Source organism: Staurois parvus, unplaced genomic scaffold (genome assembly GCF_062004578.1).
Source record: "Staurois parvus isolate SC_StPar_1 unplaced genomic scaffold, SC_StPar_1.0 ptg000122l, whole genome shotgun sequence".
NCBI classification, from domain to species: Eukaryota; Metazoa; Chordata; class Amphibia; order Anura; family Ranidae; genus Staurois; species Staurois parvus.
In genome coordinates, this window is record NW_028317918.1 from 6,475,298 (window position 1) to 6,501,326 (window position 26,029).

Here is a 26,029-nt window from a genome sequence, read left to right on the forward strand (position 1 = left end):
TCCTTTCCAGGGGCGGACTGACAACTCATGGGGCCACCGGGCAATAGGGGATCATGGGGCCCCGGTGTCCTTGCCCAAACTCAAAAAAGCCTATGAAAAAGGTACCAGGGGCATCTCATGGGGCCCCCTACTGACCCCGGGCCCTCACGCAGTGCCGAGTTTCCAAATGGTCAGTCCGCCCCTGGTCCTTTCAATTTCTTTATACTGTGACCCATACCAGAAAAAGTTACTTTTATCTTCACCACGTGTCGGCAGGAGAAAGAAAAGATTGCTCACTCACCAGACCTTTTGACCCCAATTAAGGTGGTCAGATGCACTTTTTGGTCATATTTCAGTAATAACTACCCTCAAGCAGCTCTCTGTTTATGGCCATAAGCTAAGGAATAGGAACTCTCAACATGCCTCCAATACTTGTATGGTGTTCGGTATGGAGTAATCCTTATGCAGATTTGGTGCCAGACCACAGTCAACATCCCCATAGTAAACAGCACAATGTCCTAGTCCTTCTAGCACACAGCACAGGTTGTGAAGCTCACACACATTGTGCTGTGTACTACCTGTAGACTTTTATTTATTATTTTCTGGTTTATATGTTTTCTGTATAGGTTGTGGGAATATAGCATTTACCCCGAGAATCTGTTCAATTATAATGGTTCTATTTAGGGGCATGTAGTGATACTAGCCTCTTACGTACTTGCACATTTCACATATGTATATGTAGCGCCTACCTATTTCTAATAAACATTTGCACCAGCGTGGTCATCCACCATATTAGGGGCAGCTTCATATTTTATATATACATATATTTTTTTTTCACATTTGGTGCCTCAAATCCTTATTATTTTTATTCAGTATTGTAACATTGGCCAGCAGCAAGAACATTTTAATCTGCTAGGCCTAAATTCACTACAACAAGATTTGCAGAGTAACTCCACTTTTGTTGAGAAAGAAAAATCCCCACTGGGTGATCAATGTACATTGAAAGGATTTTAACAAACTTTGTTGCAGAATCCTACTTGTTTCTGCTCTGAAGGAATAGCTCTTTGATTGATCACGTCTCAAGCAAGACTGATTCTGAATGGGAGTGACTTTTTCTTTTTTGATCAGCTAGGGCAGTGGTCGGCAAGCCGCGGCTCGCGAGCCACATGCGGCTCTTTACACACTTCAATGCGGCTCTTCTGTGTGCCGGGCGCCCGCTCCCCTCCCTCCTCTCGGGCGGCCGCCCCAAAAGTCAGGACTCTGCAGCTAGCCCAGCAATGGGCAAACTACGGCCCGGCGGACCTTTTAATCCGGTCCGCGGAGCGTGGCAAACATTGGCTGTCAGGATGTAGGCGGGGCAGCCAGGATGTAGGCGGGGCAGCGTGACGAACTCCTCTCCTCTCACAGTCCGCCCTGAAGACCGGAACGGCACGGGAACATGGCGAGAGGAACGCGCGGAGCAAAGGTAAGTGAATTGACACAATATGGGGAATTAATTACTATAGGGGGGATGAATTACTATGGGGGATGAATTACTATATGGGGGATTAATTACTATGGGGGATGAATTACTATATGGGGGATGAATTACTATGGGGGATGAATTACTATAGGGGGGATGAATTACTATATGGGGGATGAATTACTATGGGGGATGAATTACTATATGGGGGATTAATTACTATGGGGGATGAATTACAATATGGGGGATGAATTACTATATGGGGGATTAATTACTATGGGGGATTAATTACTATATGGGGGATGAATTACTATGGGGGATGAATTACTATATGGGGGATGAATTACTATATGGGGGATGAATTACTATAGGGGGGATGAATTACTATATGGGGGATGAATTACTATGGGGGATGAATTACTATGGGGGATGAATTACTATATGTGGGATGTATTTTCAGTTTTAAAAATGTGGCTCTCAAAATAAATTTCAATCGTGGTTTTGGCAAGATTTGGCTCAGTTGAAAAAAAAAGGTTGCCCACCACTGAGCTAGGGCACTTGCAGTACTCTAATGAGGAGAATGGCAGGGTCTGTATTCCTTTAGAAGTGATGAACCTTTTGGGAGCATCTCACCAAAACTGATTTTTTTGTTGTTGCTGAGTATGCCTAAATTCTGATCTTATAGACTTTTGAGAAATTCAGTGATCCAATCACACAAGCAGGAAATTATATCTCTAAGGGTGTTCTGCACACAATCTGTGTATGGAACGCCTCCAGGTCACTATTTTGCATCGAATTGTACAGGAAATTACAACACTGCAGATGGAAAAGGATTTTTTTTAATACTAATAAATTACAATATGGCTTGTGTTGCAATTGTATATGCTACATTACTTTTTTATTTGAAATTTTTTCCTACGAAAATGGAGTTATCCTTTAAGATATTGCAGAAGATACATCAGTGCAAAATTGGACAGCATCCGTGCAAGGTATCAGGTATAATAGTCCTAACTGGTGTACACCTAACTTTTATTTTATAGAGAGGAAAGGCGGTGCAGTGAATGTAAACAATATAAGATGAGGTCATTTAGGTGGACACTATTCTTGCAGAACAAAACAAAAGAAAAAGTAGTAAGGGTTGATTGCCCAGAAGAGATAGTAAGCTGAATTAAAGTACAGTTTCTTAACTGACCCTGATTTCTCCCTAAACAGCTGATCGCCCACACAGGGGTGCCGTACAATAAGTCACCAATAAGGCATGTAACAGGCAATGATCAAACATTTATGAATATTATTAGCAATATAATGCCGCCTAGAGGCCGAGGCTCTATTGCGGCTTTCTAGGTTCAGGAGCAATGCCTGAATGAACAAACAGTGGATGTTAGCAGTAAAATAATGGCGTTTCATTTACCCTCTATGTCTCTTTTAAACCTGTTGGCTATAGTTCAAAGGCTGTGCAGTAAATTATGGTTTAAAACATATTCTCCCTGCCAAATCTACCCAAAAATTGGTAAACCTCAAATCTGCAGGCTCCACCTTAAACTTATGGAAGCAGCAACCCAAACCAAATCCCTAATAGCAGATTAGACCATTTAACTTGTCACCTGCTGAAAACCAGTTCCATTTGGAAATTTGGCTTAAACAATATTACCTCTGAGCTATTGTCTTGCTGTTCCTGTTCTTCCTCTGGCTCTTGTCTGGATTCATACACAGCAGGTGACATTTGTTTCTTACCAATAAAGTTGTTATTGCTGGTTTCCTCCTTAACTTCTGTGTTCTTAATACACCATGGTTTACCTTGTCCAAATGTTCCTAGGAAGTAATTACACATCACTGTCACATTGTATATTCCAGTGACACTGTCAGGTCATAGAGCTATATGAAATAACGGTACTTTCAAAGTGTAGGCAATGTAAGGTGACTCCAGCAACTTTGATTTTATCTCTTTTTCTATGTACCCAGGGAGGTGTTCAATCACAGGTACATGGCATTTTATCCCTACACAGAATTCCCCTGTCATCCAGAAAGGTTCTTGCACTGAGCTGTTAAAGGATAGGGACAAATATCAGCTTCTAGTTGAAGTGGGATGCAGGGTAGGTAGACAGGTTATATAATGGGTGGTCTAGATACAGGGAATGCACTGGACATGCTAGAAATGACTGTATATAAACATTAACAACTTTACTGTCACCAGTTTAATAATATTGTTAGTTTCTACAGTTTTATCTACCCAAAGATATATACCCAAAGCAGATGCTCAAAGGCAAGCATAATCCAATCCTTGGATGAATAAGTCTACGATGCCTAGGATTAAAAAGAAACATCCCAGCCTTTGGCGCACACTCCTGTCATATGTCATGTAAAACATCATTTAAAAGAGATCTAGGATGATAGAAATACAAGATCTGCCTTTGCTGACTTGTTTGTGTCTTGTGGAAGTGTCTGATTCAAGACAGACATCATGATACTCCATACTTGTTCAAGGTCAGTGACTCACTTAAACCCAAAAAGGAACCATACTGTATATAAACAAATTTAGAAATCATTGGAAAACCAATCTGTGTATGCTGTCCACTTCCCTGTAAATCATTTATTGCTATAAACATGATATGTAGGCATGAATTTTATGTGGATTATAGAGAAACTGTATTAATATACAGCTTTATTATATTCCATTAAATTACAGTTCCATTAAAATACATAGAGATTCACAACATGCATAGATTCCAAATACAAATGACATGTGGACTAGTTTCGGAAATCCATCTTTGGGAGCACATGTGAGAGAATCAATGCATTGCAACCCGTTCTTGATATTTGTAGAACAGTGTCACCCAATAGTATTGACTGGAATTTGTAACATGTACATGCAAATAGATGGAATACAATAGAATAAAGGCTGGAAGCATGTGAAAGGTGCAAACTTACATGACTGTTTCATTACTGATTATATGTAAATTCAATCCAAACATACATAAACTTTACCCATAAATAACAGATTTGACATCTTACCTATATATTCTCCCTGCATTGTCCAAAGCTTTACTGTGCAGTCTTGAGATGATGTGACTATCACCTTATGCTTTACCACTGGTATAACGCTGTACAAATAGCAAAAAAACACAGCAATGTGTTGAATTGGATTGATTTTCTTTAAAAGGAAAGTATAGTGTTTTTCTATATGCTTTCTTTATGATTTTCAGGATTAAATTAAATAATAAAACAATATTTGTTTTGTCAATTTAATAAGAAAAACTACATATGTATATTTCAGATTTATGTTGGTCCAGACTCCAGCTATTCTTCCAAACCTTATGATTCTCTTACCTGCTAATTGCACCAAGGTGTGCTCTCCAACAGTGCAGTACTGTTCAGGGGAAAGAAAAAATATAATGAACATATGCAATACTGTTTATAAAACCATTACTTATTGTAGCCAGTGTACATTTATAAGGGAGGCCAGAGACTGGGGCCTAAAATCCAACCTCTCCTGACTACCACACTGCTATGTCCTGCCACAAACATCTAAAGATATATGTGTCTGCGCAACACAAAATGAAAGACAGCAAGCCAGCACAATCTGTGTATCACTCACAGAACTCAAACACTAATCTTATATAATAATTTATGTGTATAGCTGAATAATAAATATATACATCATAAAATGTGAAAATACATTTCAAGAACAATATCCATACATGTGTGAAATGTTTATAGTTTAAAGATGACACTAATCTTTAATCATCCCAAAAATATAACAACCTTATTTAAAAAATGTCCAAAATACATGTGAATGCATTAAAAAAAGGGATGAAAATGTCCAGACATAAGTCCTTAATTTTCCCAAAGATATATACAGTTGCAAGAAAAAGTATGTGAACCCCTTGGGATTACGTGGAGTTTTGCATGAATTGGGCATAAAATGTGCTCTGAACGTCATCTAAGTCACAACAATAGAAGAACACAGTCTGCTGAACATAATACTACACAAACATTAGATGTTGCCATCATTTAGTTGCACATAGCATGTAAACATTCACAGTGCAGGGAGGAAAAAATATGTGAGGCCCTAGCTTAATGACTTCTCCCAGAGCGAATTGGAGCCCGGAGTGAGCCAACCTTGACTCCAATCAGTGTGATGATATTGGATGTGTTGCTAACAGCTGTCCTGCCCTTAAAAAACACACACCTGTTTTGGGTTTACTGGTTTCCAGTAGCACTGTCTGATGTGAACCATGCCTCGCAGAAAAGAGCTCTCAGAAGACCGACGATCAAGAATTGTTGACTTGCATGAAGCTGGAAAGGGTTACAAAAGTATCTCCAAAAGCCTTGATGTTCATGTGTCCACGGTTAGACAGACTGTCTACAAATGGAGAAAGTTTAGCACTGTTGCTACTCTCCCTAGGCGTGGTCGTCCTGTAAAAATGACTGCAAGAGCACAGCACAGAATGCTGCATGAGGTAAAGAAGAATCCCAGAGTGTCAGCTAAAGACCTACAGAAATCCCTGGCACATGCTAACATTTTTGTTAACACATCTACAATAAGGAAAACATTAAACAAGAATGGAGTACATGGGAGGACACCACGGAGGAAGCCATTGCTGTCCAAAAAGAATATTGCAGCACGTTTGAAGTTCGCAAAAGAGCACCTGGATGTTCCACAGCACTACTGGCAAAATATACTGTGGACAGATGAAACCAAGATTGAGTTGTTTGGGAAGAACACACAACACTATGTGTGGAGAAAAAAAGGCACAGCACACCAACATCAAAACCTCATCCCCACTGTAAAACATGGCGGAGGGAGCATCATGGTTTGGGGCTGCTTTGCTGCCTCAGGGCCTGGACGGATTGTTGTCATTGATGGGAAAATGAATTCCAGAGTTTATCAAGACATTTTGCAGGAAAACGTACGACCATCTGTCCGCCAACTGAAGCTCCGCAGAGGATGGGTGATGCAACAGGACAATGACCCAAAGCATACAAGTAATTCAACAAAACAATGGCTTCAACAGCACAGAATACGTCTTCTAGAGTGGCCCAATCAGAGTCCTGACCTCAACCCGATTGAAATGCTGTGGCATGACCTTAAGAGAGCGATTCACACCAGACATCCCAAGAATATTGCTACACTGAAACAGTTTTGTGAAGAGGAGTGGTCAAAAATTACTCCAGATCGTTGTGCAGGTCTGATCTGCAACTACAGGAAACGTTTGGTTGAGGTTATTGCTGCCAAAGGAGGGTCAACCAGTTACCTCCCTGCACTGTGAATGTTTACATGTTATGTGCAATTAAACCATGGCAACATCTAATGTTTGTGTAGTATTATGTTCAGCAGACTGTGTTCTTCTATTTTTGTGACTTAGATGACGTTCAGAGCACATTTTATGCCCAATTCATGCAAAACTCCACGTAATCCCAAGGGGTTCACATACTTTTTCTTGCAACTGTATTTGCAAAAAATCCAGTGGTGACCATCAATATACCCAATTTCGTGAAACTCTACTTTTGAGTGAAAGTTGCCCAAAGACATTTGGGTGAATTTTGGCGAATGTCAGGTGAATTGTCTTTCAATTTGTTTTAAATAGCTCTTTCTTTGCATGTATAAATTGAATCCAAGAATTACATATTAAATGGATGTTGAGGCACAAGTTTTAGAAATAACTCACAGACAGGAGGTTTTTCCTCTGGTCCTTCCAAAGCATACTCTGATATATTCCAAATGTAGACATAGAAGTGCTCATCAGCAGCACACAGGATTGAATCATCTTCACTGATGGCCATATCACTAACAACAGACTTGTAATTTGACTATAATAAAAGAATCAGTCAGTACTGGTAAATACTTAAAAATGCAAGAAATTTATTTTTCTTATGATCCATTTTTATATGGTGTCCAAATATTGTAATGCATTCAAGTTTAACAGGTTAGTTGTTACCAAAAAATTGCTTATGCAGGTAAGGCATGCCTGTAGATAAAAACAAACTGTGCAGCTTTGACCTTGCTTTGTACCTCCCAAAGCCTGGCTGAAAAACTCCCAGAGATGACATCACACCTTGGTTGGATGGGATGATAACATCGCTGGGAGTTTTTCAGGCAAGCTTTGGGAGGTACAAAGCAAGGTCAAAGCTGCACAGTTTGTTTTTATCTACAGATGCCCCTTATCTACAAAGGCAGTTTTTTTTGTTAAAGGTCAACTAACCCTTCAAAGCAATGTTTCAACAATCTACAAAAGCACGAAAAGACATTATATGGCTAATATTATAAGATATTGATTAACTGGACCATGGAAGTGAATTGAATTATTGGTGACAACCAGGGTTTTACCAAACAATTTTTTACCCCAATGTCAGTTTTCAGTTTGGCTTTGCCCTTGGTTATGTTACTGGTGCCTTTCCTTTGACTATAATTCCTTTTGGTTGCACAAGTTTCAGAAACATACATTATTAAATAAAGGTATAAAATATATTATTTATTTACATGCATATTAGTTGTAAAATATGTTAAAGTAATGAAACAAAAGCAGCCTGTCTTCTTCTAATCCAAGCCCTGTGTTGCATTTCTACAAATTTGTAAAAGGTAACAATGTTACCTTTGTTAATGTTAACAATTTGTAACAATGACAATTTGCCTTTTCTATTTTCCTTTTATTTTTAACCTGAGTAGGCACTTTTGGGGCTGCTTAAACTTGTAGAAAAGCTTAAATCACCCTGGGGAGCCTTCTTTTGAAAAAGGGGTCATTTGGGGGGGGGGGGTGCTCATAGTGTCCTGGCATTTTTATTTTAACAGAAAGTTAGGGAAACAGTGTTTTTCCTTTCTTTAGTGAAAATTAAAAAAAAATAGCTATTAAGCTCTGCATTGTAAAAATTATATAAAATTTATTTGGGTACGGTTGCATGAAGGAGTAATTGTGAATAAAACTATCACAGCACTGAAAAAATGGCCTGGCAAAGAAAGGGTATCACAGGCGGGAACACAAGTGGTTAAATCTGAAATCAATATTTTTTTTATAAGGTTGCTTTGGTTTCTGTCCCATATATTTCCCTGTGTTTTCTTTAGTAAAAGTTTAAACAGAGACAATGTACTTTGCAGCATTGGAAATTATAACAACAGCTACTAAACAGATATATCCTGAAGAGATATCGTGAACAATTGCAATCTGTGCTTCTGTTATTTTGTGCTTGTATTGTAACACGTTTTCCAGAGCACGATACTTGCCTTTGAAAAAGTATTCTGTTACAATGTCTTTACCCACTATGTGAGTACAGCTGCAATACGCTACAAAAGTAAGCACTCACCGAATGAGAATAATGTACCTGATGATCTAGTAAAAAAGCCAATACAATTTTTGGTCGCTGTGTGTAAAGAATAAAAAAAAAGGCTGCTTTCAATGTTAAAGTAGTAATACCAATCTAGACTTGCATTGCCATGGAAAAGGAAAAAGCCCTTTTATATATACACAAATATATATATATATATATATATCTTGCCCCTCTTAATGTCTGTAAATCCTGTGTTTCTATGCACCATGTTCTATACCTTGCACAAATGTATTTGACAGTCAGCTGGCCTGTTGAGCTGGTAGCACATCATATCTGGGTAAAATGTAGGCTATTGAAAATACTACAAGCTAATAGATTGTATATCAACTGTGACAATCCTATTGTTCATGGGCCTGTGTTGACATGTTGCACAGTAGTCCTTACAGTCACAGTGGACCTGAATGTGACAACTGCACTTGATGTTGTGAGTTCAGGGAACTGAGAGAATCTCTAAATAGTGTGAGAGGCCAGGGTACCAGGAAATGTCCTATTGAAAGGCAAGGGAGCAGGCCCATACAGCCAGGGAAACTAGGAGTGCTAAGAGAACCAGGAGAGCTGAGAGTGATCTGCAACTGGAAACACAGAGATACCGTGTAAGGTGGTCTAGGGGTGCAAAAGCCAAAGTTAAGGCCTAAGTAGTGATGCTGCCAAAGAGGGAGCCAGATGGCTTGGATTTTTCTGTTGTCTGTTTTTGCTGGTGAAAATCCCCTGCGTGGGCAACTGTTTTTTTGGACTTAAGTTTGTTTAATAGTTTAAAGTGGAGGTCCAGTCAAAATTAAAAAAAATAAAAGTCAGCAGCTACAAAAACTGTAGCTGCTGACTTTTAAGAAACAGACATTCACCTGTCACTCAATCTTGCGGTGTGCTCACACTGGACTGGGTTCACCAGCCATCCTATGTCCCCAGCGCTGGCATCTTCATTGTGGGCACCTGGCTGTGACAGCTAGCGGCTTCACAGTCAGGCGCCCACTGCGCATGCACAAGTAGCGATACGCTTTGTGAATGGTCCCGTAGCCCTCTGGGACCTGTCATGTGTCGCAGAAGACTACTGGGAGGGAAGGGGATGGACAACTTATGCTTCCGATCGCCTAGGTGATCACAGCAAAAGTGGGAGCGGGTACCTGTCAAATTCAGGTACCAGCTCCCCAAAGGTGCCAATCCTTAATGGAGAGCGGTGGACAAAGCCTTAAAGCGGAAGTTACACTTTTTGGGTGGAGCTCTGATTTAAGTGGGCTGGCATGCATTAAAAACCACAGTTCAGACAGGTGTGGACTCACTACATACGCTTCTACCACTGAGCTGAACTGGCCAAGCTCAATATCTAAAAAAAAAAACATATATATATATATTTTTTTTTTTTTCTACACACAGACACATGTACAAAATTGTAGGTAAACATACATTATGTATCCATTTCCCATTGTGACAAAAAAAAAAAAACAGAAACAAAACCCACTGTTATCCTCATTCTTTAATTTCAGATTATACATGGATCTCAGCTTCAGAGTACTCAGTTTAGAAACAGAGCCCTAAGTTATCACAAATGTTAAAAGGAACCATTACATTAATCAATCTAGATCTTTTTAAAGGAGAACTGGACTCAAAGCAGAATCCACCTATTTTGGCTGGAGTATGCCTTATAGCTTTCTGTAACATCTGTGAGGATGTTTTTCTATCTTGACTATGGTAGCTGCTGCTTGGCCTTTTAAATAAACTTCTGGTGTCAATATATAATCTCCATATAATAAGATCAACATATATGTCTTTGGAGAATCCACTAGAGGGCAGATGATACAGCATTACTGTTACCTGTATCATATAGAAATACAAAAACTTCATTTGGTGACACCAGAGGATCAATTGAAAATTGGAGTTCTCACTTTCTGAAGAACTGGAAAGGCATATTAGACTAGGATTGTATTATGTTCATCTCCACTTCAAACTCAAACAGAAAACTGCAAATCATAAAATAGTTTGGGTAACCTGGGATGAATTACTTACACCTGAAAACCTTCCAAAGGCTTTGCCCCCACCAGCAATACTCCAGAATGTAATATTGCCTGAAACAAACAAGGGCACATTTGCTGTTAAAGGTAACTGGTGTTAGTACAAGAAAGCATTTTCTAGCCATTCCTAATTTTTCTTTGACTTATAATCAGAGCTTACCTTTAAGTCCACTGGCAATTAAAACTGCAGCTTCCTTTCTTCTATCAACTCTTGAGTCCATGAAAAGAATTTTGTTGATGATCAAGTCATCTACACAAAAAAGCCATAAGCAAATACATTGCTACATGTATAGGTGAAAAACATTAGCTGGGGTTCATCTTTAAAAAAAGAGAATCCTATTTATGTAATCAGCAAAAACATACATGCCACATGTACATATAAAATTAAATACCGCAAATAAACACAAGGATTTTAACATGGGATTGATAAGACAGCAAGTTGATCTCTTTTAGGCCCCTTTCACACAGGGCAGACTTCGTCAAGTGGATCTGCCTGCTCAACGAGGGATCTGTCCACAGCGAGGGATCTGTGTAGAGCGGACACAACCAGCTGTATCCGATCCACTAGATGGATTGGGAATGGATCCCAATCCGTCTCTTTTTGGCAGATCAGATTGGATGCAGGCAGGTCTAATGGACATATGGGTGGTCCGATAGGTCCGCCTGTATAAAAGGGGCATTATAAGTTTATCTAAAAAATAAAATTTCACAAGACAACGGGCCAATAGGTAAAAAAGTTATCCTGGCAGACTGAAAGAACTTCTTTTAGAGACTTTAGTGGGAAATGTGTGTCCTCCAATAAAAATGATCACAGTTCTTCATGAGCTTCTGCCATCTGTGACCAAAAATATGCTGTGCCCTAGTTGGCCCAAGTCCAATACTGGGTATTATCCCCACCAAAGTGTAAACTGAGCCTTAAAGTATGAGATGGGAGTGTGGTAAAAATTGGCAGTGAAGCTATGTTTTTACTGCCTGCCAACTGCCCCTTTCCCCAAGCTACAAAGTCAGCCAGATGGAGGTGTAGATATGCTGCAGCTACAATGCTTTGCAGCTTGGCAAAAATTATCCTCCCTGCCATGTTTTGAGGGCAGTACTGCAACTGAACATAACATATTCAAGTGAATGGGGCCTCGCTGCAACCATTCAAAAAGTATGTTTGTCTGTTAAAAAAAAAAAACAGGCATTCAGGCACAGCAGTATTGCTCTTGAGCAGGGGCGGACTGACCATTTGGAAACCCGGGGTCAGTAAGGGGCCCCATGAGATGCCCCTGGTACCTTTTTCATAGGTTTTTTGAGTTTGGGCAAGGACACAGGGGCCCCATGATCCCCTATTGAGGGCCCGGGGTCAGTAGGGGGCCTCATGAGATGCCCCTGGTACCTTTTTCATAGGCTTTTTTGAGTTTGGGCAAGGACACAGGGGCCCCATGATCCCCTATTGCCCGGGGGCCCCATGAGTTGCCAGTCCGCCCCTACTCTTGAGTATCTGTCAGCTGCACTTGCATTGCTCTCTGAAAAGCGATCCATTGCAGATTTATCTTCAAAGAGCAACACAGGTGTAAACATACCCTAGTAGTTTATGTAAAAAGGTGAAACATTATTTAAAATGATAGGAGAGTAGGAAGTAAACACCCCATGATTTTACCTGTTCCATTGTCCACTTCTTCTCCCTCTGACACCTTAAGGTGAGAAAGCACATCTCCAGACCCAAGGCTCCACACACAGACTTCACCAGCACAGTTTGATGTAGCCATGAGATTCGAAGACGATGCAGCCAGGGAAAATTTCCCTTCTTTCTGTTTAACGAATAATAACAATCCACAGTAGTTCATTTCAAATAATCATCTTGCCAATTAACTGTTCTCCTTTCAATATTAACCACTTGCCCTCCAGAGGCTTTACCCCCCTCCCTGACCAGGCCATTTTTTGCGGTATGACGCTGTGTTACTTTAACTGACAATTGCGGTCATGCAACGCTGCACCCAAATGAAATGTATGTCATTTTTTCCCACAAATAGAGCTTTCTTTGATCATCTCTTTGTTTTTTATTTTTTTGCGCTATAAACAAAAGACCAACAATTTTGAAAAAAAAAAACAATATTTTTGACTTTTTGCTATAAAACATATCCAATAAAAAAATTAAAAATCAAATTTCATCATAAATTTAGGCCAAGATGTATTCTGCTACATGTCTTTGCTAAAAAAAAAAATCCCAATACCTGTAAAGTAATTAGTTTACGTGAAAGTTATAGCGTCTACAAAAGGCGCTATATATACTGGAATTTTTTGTAACATTTTTTTTATACTAGTAATGGAGGCGATCAGCAACTTATAGTGGGACTGTTGAGGCCATTCTGACACTACCTGACACTGACATCCCTAGTGACACTAACAGTTATCAGTGCTGAAAAGCACTGACACTTTACTAATGACACTTGACAGGAACAGGTTAACATCTGGGGTGATCAAAGGGTTAACTGTGTGCTGTGCGCTGTTTTACTAAGTGTGCTGTGTGTGATTTACTGTGTAAGCCTGCTACTATATTGCTTTTCCATGCAGAGCAAAACAAAGCAGCATGCTGGTGCTGACAGGGAAGAGATCTGTATTGTTTACATATAGACCTCTCCTTTGTCAGTGTTCTTCAGCGATCACCAGGTGCTGGCGGGGAATCTCGGGACCCAGTGATCAACAGCTGCAGCCACCAATGGCAGAGCGGGTAGGGCAGCACGCACGCCCCCGACTCAGAAATGCAAAATCATGTATATATACATGATTTTGCACAGCCCTGCCGCCCTGTAGCAGTATTTGAGCTATAGGGCATCATGGAGGCGGTTAATGTAACGCAGCAAAACAAAATTATATTGCTCATCCCTGCTGTCCAAGGCACGGGACTTCCACTGACCAGCAGTCCAAGGCAGCATTCCAGCTTTGGTTGTACAACTTTAACAAACAACAACCTGTCCCCTCCAAATCTTTCATCAATCCTCATAAAAACATATCACAGAACGGCTGTTTCAGACCATAAGAGTTCAGTTATGATTACCAGAGGTGTGTTTGCCTGATTGTTTTCATACCATCATACTTTGTCTATTAACTTTATCTTCAGGTATGTATATTAAAAGATCACACCAATAAATATTATTCAGCAGTGTTAGTTATTGCTTTAGAATGGCACAGGGCTAAGTAACAGGGTTTTCTTTCTAAGGGTAACTATAATGACTTTATCATAGAGCTATTTACTATACAGAGTTCACCATAAAGTGGGCTTATCATTAAAAGTAATGCTACAGGTAAGTCAAAAGAGCGCAGGTCAGCACTTGTAAATTACACTATTATTTTGAGTCAAAATGTACCTCCTTTCTAACTGTATGAATTAAGATTAATTAATTAGATAATTATTACTGTGGAACAACACATATTGTAATACAATCTTACCTTCAGGCACATTGATAAACCAGATCAGATGAAATACTTTTTTAAGCCAGAGAAAGCATTAAATGCATATACTAACCCATGTAAACTGCCTATATATATTAATTATCAAAGTGAATATATATTTTACATCTGCGGTCAGTTTCCATGTGGAGGCAATGCATACTTTCCATCTAGCCATGTACAGTTATTAGTTTTGTTGCTATCATGCTATGGTTGTCTTGCTGGGAGAACACAAAGCAATGTACAGTATGCAATCTTGGTCCTAACAACTGTAATTATTACAGCTTGGGCCCAGCCTGATTATTTTCTTAAATTCATTATTTCTTTCCATATAGATTGCAATTTTAGTTGGCATCACATTACGGCATCATGAAAATTAGAAATTGACTTAGGGCTTGTTCATGCCACAATTTCAACGTCCTGGGTGCGGTTTAGCATATGCATTTATGTGAGTTTTTGATGCGTTTTCAATGCTTCCAGTGCATTTTTTTACTTGATTTATTTTGACACCAAAAAAATCTTTATTTTAATTAGGACAATGTGCATTCCAATGCCTTCCAATGCATTTTCCTGGGTTTTGATGCTTTCCAGATTTTACAAAATGTAGCAGGTTGTACCTTTGTTGAGAGCACTGGAACTGACCGCACTGGGGTGAACTACAACCTTTGGAATATATGGCAAACTTTGTGCATGGATTCTGGATGCGGTTTAACGCACCTAGCGTGAACCAACCAGGGGCTGACTGACCATTTGGAAACTCGGGGACTGCCTGAGGGCCCAGGGTCAGTAGGGGGCCCCATGAGATGCCCCTGGTACCTTTTTCATAGGCTTTTTTGAGTTTGGGCAAGGACACAGGGGCCCCATGATCCCCTATTGCCCGGGGGCCCCATGAGTTGTCAGTCCGCCCCTGGAACCAACCCTTATACTTTTCAAAATACATATTTTGTAGCAAGGTATGTAACAAACATCACATTTTCTATCAGGTATAGCCTTGTGTTTTTTGGTCTGTCCCATAAAGGTTACACAATTCACTTACCATATGATTTTCCCAGATGCAATGTGGGTAATCTTCAGCTGAAATTGATGCTTCATGCTGATCCTTTGAAATAAAGTGGGATGAACTATAACAATGTCTTTGGTCCATTTAAAGCTATGCACATGGCATATAGTTTTCTACATAAAGGACAAATTATAATGTATGCAGTGTTCCTCTTCTATTCTATACAATACCAGCCCACAAAAGTACAATACATGAAAACGGGCATCTTCTCTTTGTTGTTAGATTGGTTTGTATTTTATACAGCATCTCAAAGTTATATCTGACATTGTAACAATTTAGAGCAGCCAGAGTGATGACAGATGATTGCCCATTGACTGCTATACATTTTGCACAATGCATAATAGGCCCGATATCTTACCAGGAAAATTTGGATCTGTCCATCACAAGAAATTGATATTATATACCTGTCAATTGAAATATAATGTCATCAGTTCAGAGTAGAACAGAGAAAAAGTTTCAGCCAAGTGAGTAAATAGTACATACCGATAATTACTCTGCTCTGCATAAGTGACGTCACTGATTCCAACTCTTGGTTGTTCTGGGAAACATAAAAACATGAGTCCTATTCAATGTACTGTATCTCTCCAATACAGGGAAGAGAGTTGTGTGGATAAATCTTGAAAAGCACAGACCTGAACTTCCTAGTCTCAGCATCTTCTTGAAGGTGATGGAGTTTGACATGTAATCCCACTGCTTCACACTGCCATCCCTACTGCCTGTAACCAGTCTGTATACACAAAACATTATATTAGTATATGTCTAATGGGTACAAAACAGCAGCCAGCATTGGCATACTTTGTTTTACTTATGGTACAGCACATTTTGGTTATGTCAGTGTCCCCCATGCTGCATAATTAATTGATACTGAAACTCACATCTTCAATGTCTCTAACATGAGATAGTTAGAAGAGACCTAGTGCCACTGAATGTTGTGAAGGAAAACAGGTAACCTGGCCCAGACTGGCCATAGGGCACACCAAGCTTTCGCCCGGTGGGCCGGGGTGTTGGTTCACATGTCCTGATGGAGAGTCCTGGTCCAGTGGCAGTGGGAACAGGGAAGTAAAGGCCTTGGAACCCACGGATCTAAACCCAGTACTGACAGTGGTGTCCTCACGGTGCAGGCAGGCTGAATGTGCCTTGCTCCGCATATCATGTGTACACGGCGAGCGGGTGGCCCTGGAGACAGAATCTGTGGAAAAGGTGGACAGCAAGGGTAGCTAGGACCAAGAGCCTGGAAAGGAGGAGATCTCCACCGCCTCTCTGACCCCCAAAGAGGCAAGCCACTTCCAGAGCCTGGACTGCTGCTCCAACTTCCTCTCTGCTCAGTGACCGCAACCTGCAGGACAGGCTGAGGGCACAGAGGACAAGGACTGGCGGGAGGCTTAAGCAGACAGGGACTGGCTGGCATGGAAAGTACTTGGCATCACATGAATGACACATCTACCCACATACAAGGACCAGGGACTGGAACATGGGGGCAACAGTAGGGACTGCAGACAGTGACAGGGCTAGTTGTCTCTCCCTAATCCCCCCCCTCTCTCTCTCTCTCTCTCACCCCCTCTCTCTCTCTCTCTCACCCCCTGTCTCAACCTCCCCCTCTCTCTCTGTCATTCACCCCTCTTTCTCTCATCCCCCTTCTCTGTCTCCCACCCCATCTCTCTCTCATCCTTCCTATCTCTTTCTCATCCCCACTCTCTCTCTCATACTCCTCTCTCTCGTCCCCCCATCTCTCTCTCTTACCCCCCTCTCTCTCACCCCCCTCTTTCTCTCCCATCCCCCATCTCTCTCTCATCCCCCCATCTCTCTCTCTTACCCCCCTCTTTACTATCCCCCATCTCTCTCCTATCCCCCCATCTCCTTCTCATCCTCCTCACTCTCTCATCCCCCTCGCGCTCTCATCCCCCCATCTCTCTCTCATCCCCCTTCTTATCACCCCTTTCTCATCCCCCTCTCTCTCTCATCCCCCCTCTCTCTCTCACCCCCCCTTTTTCTCTCACCCCCCTTTCTTTCTCACCCCTCCCTCTCTCTCTTATCCCCCCTCTCTTTCTTATGCCCCCCATCCCCTCTCTCTCTCTCATCCCCTTTCTCATCCCCCCTTCTCTCTCTCATCCCCTCTCTCTTGCACATCTCCCAGGGTCCATTCAATATTAAAGACGGCCCTGGTCTTAGGAGCTGGCTAATGTTACAGAGAGCTCCAGAGAGGGTGAGATCTGCAACATAAAATATGCAATTATATTGCATATATCATGCACCTGGCTTTTACCTGCAGGTATCTAACTGGTGTGAAGAACAAAAACAGAGCACACAAACCTTGCTCATTACCTCAGTACCTCAGTGACGCATTTCGAGGGGGGGTCCCTTCTTCATTAGAGCTAGCCCTGATGAAGAAGGGATGCCCCTTCGAAATGCATCAGCATCATTCTGAGAATTTCCCCTTCAGATGGGATTCACATGTGTCTCCATATTGTAGGATGCGCTTTTGGATTTTATGTGCCTGTTTTATTACTACTCTTGTGAGTATATCTCCTAAATCAATAAATTTACTAAATGTTTACTGAGGTAATGTGCAAGGTTTGTGTGCTCTGTTTTTGTTCTTCACTATAGTTTGTATCAAGCTTCCCCAGCTTTGTATTGGACCTGCACAACCTTTGATCGGTTTGGGTCGAGCTTAAATACATCTTTATCATTTTTATACTATTGATCCATCATCCCTCCACTGTTCTGGGTCCCTGAGCACAGGAGGGGTTGTATTTGTGTTTACTCTTAGGGTATCTAACTGGTACAAGCCCTGTGGGCCTCTGGGGAGTGACACCAACTAAACCTGTCCTCCCTTTGGCCTCACCGCAGAACGTGAACATGCTCAGTGGTAGCTGCCTGTAAAAACCCAAATATAACTTAAAAAATTGAGAAAGTGGTGGTTATCATTATTTGTAATTTGGATTTTAAAAAATGGTCTGCTCAATCTGAAATGCCCAGGCTTATTTTTTGTCCCAGTCTGGGCCTGCAGGTAACACACGGTTGCTAACTTCCTATTGAAAATGTTAGTGGCCTAGCTGTCATACTGACTGGTTTCAATATTTTTAAATATTTAAGTATTAACTCAGAAGAAAGCATCAAGTAAAATCTTCTTCCCGATCTTATTCTTCTGGGTCAGTATCTCAGAGAGCACTGAAGCCAGAGGACCAGCATGGCAGGCACCTAGCAATTTTAGAAGAGGTCAGCCCTGGTAGTTTTTATATTTTTTTCATCACAGGTTTTATATGTAGTGTATCCATAGGAGCTGCTCGTGAATGCAGTCCTATTTCCTAACTTAGTGCACACACAGCCAGGCACCCAGCATTTTTCTCACTCTTCCACTGGCTCCAAAGAACAGTCTAGAAGTTTCTTTTTTTTGGGGGGGGGGGTTTACTGGGAACAAGGATCTGGGATAGGGAGCATGGTATACTTCAATAAACTGTAGAACTGAATATCTTGAGGACTCCTCAATTTTCTGGCTGCACAGTACAAAAAAGAATGTCCCACAGGATCTCTATGCTGATTGAGACTAGTATGCTTTCCAGAGCTTAAAAGCTACACACAGTCACTAACTCTTCAGCACTGGGGTAGCTTACTCACATAGCCATCATCATCGATTGACTCCTGCCAATATCCACCAGGCTCTTCCTAGTGAGGGAAATTTAGAATCACACGCTATAGGAATGCTGGACTTTTTCCCACCAACTTCCTCCCAGCTCTCTCAAGTGACTTTCTCCAGACTCAAGTTGATTTCTGAACCCAAGCTTGCATATAGGTCCCTCAGCTAAGCCTAGCTGGGACATCGGTGTCTTCATAATGGCTACTGCTAGAAATCTGTCCCAGGGACAGAGCCCATGCACAGGGGTCTCCTCCAGCAGAACTGGACCCAAGAATTCTGCACCATGGTGCCTAGGCCTCAGACTGTTTATGGGCTCTCTCACCACCAACTGGGCACACCTCCCCAGGGATTGGCTGGAGTTCCAGAAATATTTAGGCTGCATTCCCTATTCTTCCTCCCACTATGATTCTAGAATCCTCTAGAAGACAGGAAGAAGTAACAGAACAGCAGCCAGTGAGAAACTGAGCAGCCCAAATTAATCAACCCCTGCTCCTCTGATTACAGTGGAGCCAACTAAATGTACAGTACCTAGCAGCCCACTCTAGAAGGATGCTACATCTATAAAGAGTCTGTAGCTTTATAGTGGTAAACAGAAGGTTAAAGTTAGGTCCTCTATCACATATTAGCCTGGGGTGAATCTTTGAGTATTGGTGTGAATTAGTGTGGTTCATAGACATCATTAGAGGATACAAATCCACTACATTAATCATGGTCTGCCACATAGAGCTGTACAATGGTGCTTACTTTTTTCATAAGACAGGCCAGTGTAGTGAATGTCCAAGCCAGAAAAAATATTAAAGAAAAACACTGAAAATAGATTTCCTTTAGACCAAACCTCTCAACCAATGTAAGCAATTAAAAGTCCTGCCTAATGGGAGGCATCAAGAGAAGTGCAATGCAAAGGGTTGGAGAACAAAGCATTATTACTACTATTCACTGTTGCTGTATCTCAAGAGGTTGTCCAAACTGAAGATGAACAGACACGTGATCCTATTTATTTTAATGAGAGATTAAATTCAGAAGAACAGTTAACTACCTTTCATAGAGGGAATATGTCTGCTAACTGACACTATAAACACACATTTGGATAATTACAGGTTGCAGGTTACATGACATGTCAACGGCTTCATGTGATGTTGCTAAGCAAGCATTTGGACTACCGGCAACCATTGTTTCTCTATAAGAATAATACATTCAACCTGAGATTAGATCACTTTACACAAATATAGTGAAATCCAAACTAAATCCAAAGTAAAAACAAAATAGGTACATAAACAGTCTCAACTTTCATTCATTGTAATCATAGAGCAATGTCCTCTTAGTCTGTCTATACATTATAGCATAGAGTTTATGTATAAAAATGTATATGTAATAATTTTAAGTAATAATAATTTATTTTTTATATCAATGTATATTATATATACATATTAATTATATATTATATAATTTATGATTGGTATGTATTTATATGTATCTATATTATATATTAATTTGTGATTCAACCCCTGAAATACCTCTTAAAAAACTTCCCATAGTTCTGCACAATTATTTCAGCCAACCAAGCATGGTTATACACTGAGCAGACATACCCAGCACTATCATGGGGAAAAAGTATGGATAATCCAGGAATATCCATTGTAAATGATAATTTTTTTCCTCGTAAAGGTCAGTCAATCAGGGGGTGTCTGCAGAGGTCACAATGTTTTTTGATTGGTCATATCAACAATCATTTAAATTTACATTAAACCAGAAAGCAGATTTTGCATTGGTTGCAGCGGATTGCCATATTATTATTATACAGTATTTATAAAGCGCCAATAGTTCACTCAGCGCTGTACATTACAAAGGGGGACAGAACATGTGACAGAACAATACCAATACAATGCAAAACATGAGGGGATCGAGGGCCCTGCTCTTTCGAGCTTACAATCTAGAATCTCAAGGGTGCTTTTACTGTGCAGGTGAATCAACCACTGTAATTTAAACCACGCACAGCAGAGAGATACATCTACAGGGAATTTTTGATTAATGTCATATTCATTGCTTAAAAATATATAATAGATTTAAGATATTCAGCTTTTTTTCTTCAATCAATCAATAAGCTCCTGTATTATAACCCTTCACACAAAATCACAACTTTCTCCCTAGAAAGTATACAATCTAATAAATCCTTTTGTGATACACATAAATCCCCAAAAAAACTCCAACTATTAATATACTCAATGTAACTTCATATTAAAAAATTGTGTTCAATAAACCCAAAGTGTCCAAGTTCCAAAAAATTTTTTTCTTTCAATCCAGTAAAGCAGAATTGGTTCTAAGACTCCATGATCACCCTCTAAACTCCAGCCAAAAGTGATGCTAGGTACTATTACCCTCTTCCAGTATTTTCAAGCATGAGCTGACATAGGAAATCCATATCTCTCAATCCTTCATTTTCAGAGGTATTCCTCCCAACTCCTCATAAAAGCATAAAAAGGCTCTTAGACAGATTCCATGAAAATGGACAAATTTTAATAGTAACTCACATATAAAACAGGGATATCCAGCTTCACATATTCCTCTTTCAAGTTTCAGGTTGAAAATCACATGTTTCCAACCAACAAAATGGCCGCAGCGACACTTCCGGTTAGCATGCGTGCGTGATGATGTCACTCCCCTAACGCGTTTCGTCACTTCCGGACTTCATCTGAAGGGGCTATCAGCTTTTTTTCTTACTTTCATCTACTGCATATTTTTCCCAGGTTTGTGGCAAGTGAGCATGTTCACAACTACTGATGCCAGACAAATCCAGGAACTAGCATTTTCAGAAGTAGTCCAAAAATTGCACTCTACATATTTTTACTAAAGCAGTAGTAAACTCATGCAAATTTAAAAAAAAATCTTCCTGCAAGCTAAGAGCACAGTGTGCTAGTATGCATCACGTATTAGTACATTATGAAATACTTCCCTTTAAACAAAAACCTACAGCGTTGCCTTTCTTCTGGGTTCCTGGGTTCTGGCCATTTGAATGGTCAAGCTGCAATGATGTCACTTCTGCTGAAGGGAATCACGTGGAAGCTCTAAAGGGACAGCATGAGTATGCTGTCCCTTCAGAGTGTATGGGCTGGTGACGCCACTGGCTAGAGCAACACTGAATATCTCCTAAACGGTGCACATTTAAGAGATATTTCTTGTAGCTACAGGTAAGCATTATTATAAGCTTTCCTGTAGTTACAAGTATCCCAATGGTCTTTACTACCACTTTAATACAGGTGCAGTTAAGGGCTTTAGGAATGCTGATCAAAGCTTGTTAAAGAAAACATGTCCTTACATAAAATACAAAGACTTCAGTCACTGACCCCTTTCTGAAAACACTAATTGTTCTGATTCAACAATGTGCAAGAATGTAGAAAGTGAAATCAAAATAAAGTTCAATTCCTGAACTGCACACTGGCTGAATGACTCCAATGGTATTGATGCTAAATCAGCATTGCAGTCAGGTAATTAGCATTTTGTTGAAGAGGGTCAGCAATGACAGTCCATAATTAACAGCTGAATTACCTGTTACCACCAGAGTCCAATGCAAGGCATGTGACAGCTGCCCATCCATCATCTGCTTGTACTTCACAGATAAGCTGTCCTGTTAAAAGGTCCCAAGTCTTCAGAACCTGCATTCAAAAATGTTAATTCATTATATAAATTTGAATAAAGAAGACTTCACAAGTTTTAAAGTGTACTTGTGCCCAGAGTATGGAATGCAATACATATCTTCAACAAACAGTAAGGGCTCGTTTGCTGTGCCTTGCTCTCTGGGGCCTTGGGTGACAAGCGTCACATGATTTTTAAAGAGGTGGTTTGCACGCGAGAATCACATCACATCATACATATATACAAAAGCCTAACTATTCATGTTTTAGTTATACAACATTTGCATATATTTGTGGAAGCTGCACTGTCTTGTCAAGGCACCTCTCTAAAATGCAGTTCTAATTTTTATCTTACATTTTTCCTTGTTAACACATATAGCAATGGATAAATATTGGGCAGCCATTAGGCTCTGTTCACACTTAGGCAATTTGAAATCATGGGTGCATTTCTGCCCACAATTCCAAATTGTGCTAAATTTGTAGCAAAATAATGCTCATTTGGGTGCCATTCATTCGTATTGGCAATGCAGTGCATGCTATGATTTTCATGTGAGAATCGCTGCAAAATGAGCATAAGAAAATGCACCTGACTCAAGATCAAAATTTGGTCCTTGAGCTTCTTTGTCATGACAAGCATGCATAGGGCAGGAATTGTGTGAAAATCACCTACACAAAATGGCAACAAAAAACACCAGTTCCTACTATGCAAGGTGTGAACAGGGCTTATGGTCATATTGGAAAGTCGTGCACCAAATGATAAAAACCATGCGATAGTCTTCTTGCAATTTCTAAAACCTGCAACAAATTCAGGTAGTTATGTGCAACACTTGTGTAGCAGACAAAATCCTGCAACAGATTCATATACACCTGACACACAGTTACATGAATGTAGGTTACAAAGTGGGAGGTCATTTTAGATCAATATAGAATATCCATCCCATCACCCCCAAGGGAATTTAAGGCTCCCCAATTAGGACAGGACAAATGCGTAACTTACAGAAGCCTCTGTACAGCTAATTATCTGGTGATGAAGATGATTATATAGACAGCTGGTGACAGGCTCATTGTGAGAAACAGTTGATGGCCCATTTTGTGTGGCACTGTAATCACAAACAAAAAAATTTAGTGAGGGTGAATCAACCATACAGAATACAAAGTGTTTGATCAAATTGTTTATTAAAGGTAATGTGACGGATAAAACATGAAACCGGTGAAGTTCTATTGTTATAGTTGACCTTAAAGAACTACAGTACTTTTCCCATTGGAGATATTAATATGGGGACCACAAAGTCTTTACTGTTCTGCGCATCTCTGATGTTACAAAATATCCTCTCTTAGAAGATTTTAAAACATAGTTTCTTTCTATGGAAGTAATCTAAATGATAACTGTTGTATTCCAAGTGAGGAGCCATAGAGACAGAAAGATTTTTAATTAGACTTTAAAGTATATGTAAACCTTCACCTTGTAAAACAACCTATTCAGTTTAAAATAGAGATGAAAGGTAAAACATTTGTGTATTAAACATTTATAAATATCCTTCTTCTGCCTGCAGCACCCTCCAAGTTAAGATACTAGGGAAATTAGTTTTTTGGCTCACTCTGTAGTCAGAGGAGTTGGATTTTTTGCTGTGTCTCCACAAGCTGTGGGATTGATTGCTTCCCTCTAGTTCTGTTGAGAAACTTCCAGAGTTTTGGGTGGGAAGATACAAATCCTCAGCTTGAATATTTACTACCCTCTGACCAATCCCTGGGAAGATGTGCCCAGTAGGTGGTCAGAGAAAGGGGTACATTTGCTGAAGCCTGGGCAGAAGAGTTAGTTGGTGTTTGGTCCTACCTGCCTGAGGATGGATTGCTGAGGCTTCTGGGGAGATGCTTGCCCATGGAGTCATCCAGGTCTCGCTGCTGGACTACTCGATGCTATGGACAGAAACCTTAAAGTGGCTGTAAAGGTTTAAGGTTTTTTACCTTTATGTATTCTATGCATGAAGGTAAAAAAAACCTGTGTGCAGCTACCCCCATCCCTCCCTAATACTTACCCGAGCCCCATCACGATCCAGCTATGTTTACAAGAACCTCAGCTCTCTGGGGACTCTCCCTCCTCAATCACAGCCAGTGAGCCAATGAGGAGAGAGAGGGGGCACGGCCAAGCCACGACTCTGTGTGTGAATGGACACTCAAAGCAGCAGCTGGGGAGCGAGCCTGCTTGGTGCCCCCATAGCAACTTGCTTGCTCTGGGGGCACTTGGCAGGGGGGAGGGGCCAGGAGCACTGGCAGGGGACCCAATAAGAGGTTTGCACAGGGGGCAAACCTGTGCACTGCAGATAAGTATAACATGTTTGTTATTTTATTTGTAACTGCCTTTAATATAATTTTAAACTTGGATCTCTTTCCTGGGTCTTTGAGTAGAGCTTGATTACTGTACTGCACTTGGGCAAATCCAGTGGCCCCTTCAGTTTAGTGTTACATTTTTAAGTGTCCCCATACCCATCTGTTCTCAGCTGCATAAGGAGCTTAGAGAGCTCTGGAAGGAGAAATAACAGTACACTAGTGCTGTTATTTATACCAGTGACTGGCTGGGCAGTGGGGGCATGTTAACAGAAGTCTGATCATTGGCGGAGAGCACACTGAGTTCCCAGCACCGCCAGAGCACTGACCATACTGTGCTCTAATGCCTAGTGTGGTCATTTTTTTAATAGGAAGGGACTGCCAGGACCACCAGGGATTTCACACAAAGGTAATAATACAAAGAGAACAGGATACTTTTTCATACAAGTACATGGTACAGCAGGCACATATCAGGAATATGTAATGTTGAGTTTACAAATTCTTTGTCAGGTTTTTGTCCTGTCGCTGTCCCCATTGGGAGTCAGCAAAAAAATGCCATTTTTGAAGCATGGAAAGTATTATACCACTCTGTCAACAGGAAATTTGCTAAAGCATTACCATTATTCTGGCAGTAGGTTCCTTTGGAACTACCTGCACCTAATTTGGCAAGCATTTGTCTTCATAACATTACCAACATGGTCGACACATTCAGGTAGTTCTAATTACTGGCACTGTAAAAACTAGCTGCTATGATGGCAACCAACTATTCAAGAATTAACACCAGTTTGCAGATTTGGAAACTGGTGGTAATGAAGACCAGCTTTCAGTTGGTGTACAGAGGTAAGCCAATACTCTGTCAGGAAAATCGTATACACAGTCATGCACGAAGATGTATGCATGCTCATGTGTAGTTCTTGAGTGACAACTAGATGCGCCCTAATTCACGCATGTATCTGCTCTCACTTGCCTATTTACAGTGGCTAGAAGATTGCTGAATGGCCTTCAGCTTCTACTGTTTGTGACCTGATCCTGTACTACCCGGCTTCTCTTAACCAAGCTTGTTCTTGATACCTTGTTGCTGACTTTGGCTTGTGACCTGACCCTGCCTCCTGCCTGCTCTTTTGGTACCTTCCCTGCTCCAATGATACTGACCCCAGCCTGGCTCTGACTCTGTTTTGG

General features: G+C 40.6%; 1 protein-coding gene across 1 annotated transcript in view; it reads right to left on the reverse strand.

Moving 5' to 3' along the window:
• LOC149467128 (cilia- and flagella-associated protein 337-like) overlaps positions 1-26,029 on the reverse strand; it is a 59,918-nt gene that overhangs the window by 3,266 nt on the left and 30,623 nt on the right. Inside the window, exons 11-23 of the mRNA XM_089672188.1 lie at positions 23,523-23,625; positions 22,440-22,546; positions 15,895-15,989; positions 15,746-15,800; positions 15,621-15,666; positions 15,239-15,301; positions 12,413-12,563; positions 10,931-11,020; positions 10,766-10,824; positions 7,111-7,252; positions 4,769-4,808; positions 4,454-4,542; positions 3,093-3,253 (exon numbers count right to left, since the gene is read on the reverse strand). Coding sequence (XP_089528314.1) covers positions 3,093-3,253; positions 4,454-4,542; positions 4,769-4,808; positions 7,111-7,252; positions 10,766-10,824; positions 10,931-11,020; positions 12,413-12,563; positions 15,239-15,301; positions 15,621-15,666; positions 15,746-15,800; positions 15,895-15,989; positions 22,440-22,546; positions 23,523-23,625 — 1,201 coding nt within the window. The remainder of the gene's footprint in view (positions 1-3,092; positions 3,254-4,453; positions 4,543-4,768; positions 4,809-7,110; positions 7,253-10,765; positions 10,825-10,930; positions 11,021-12,412; positions 12,564-15,238; positions 15,302-15,620; positions 15,667-15,745; positions 15,801-15,894; positions 15,990-22,439; positions 22,547-23,522; positions 23,626-26,029) is intronic.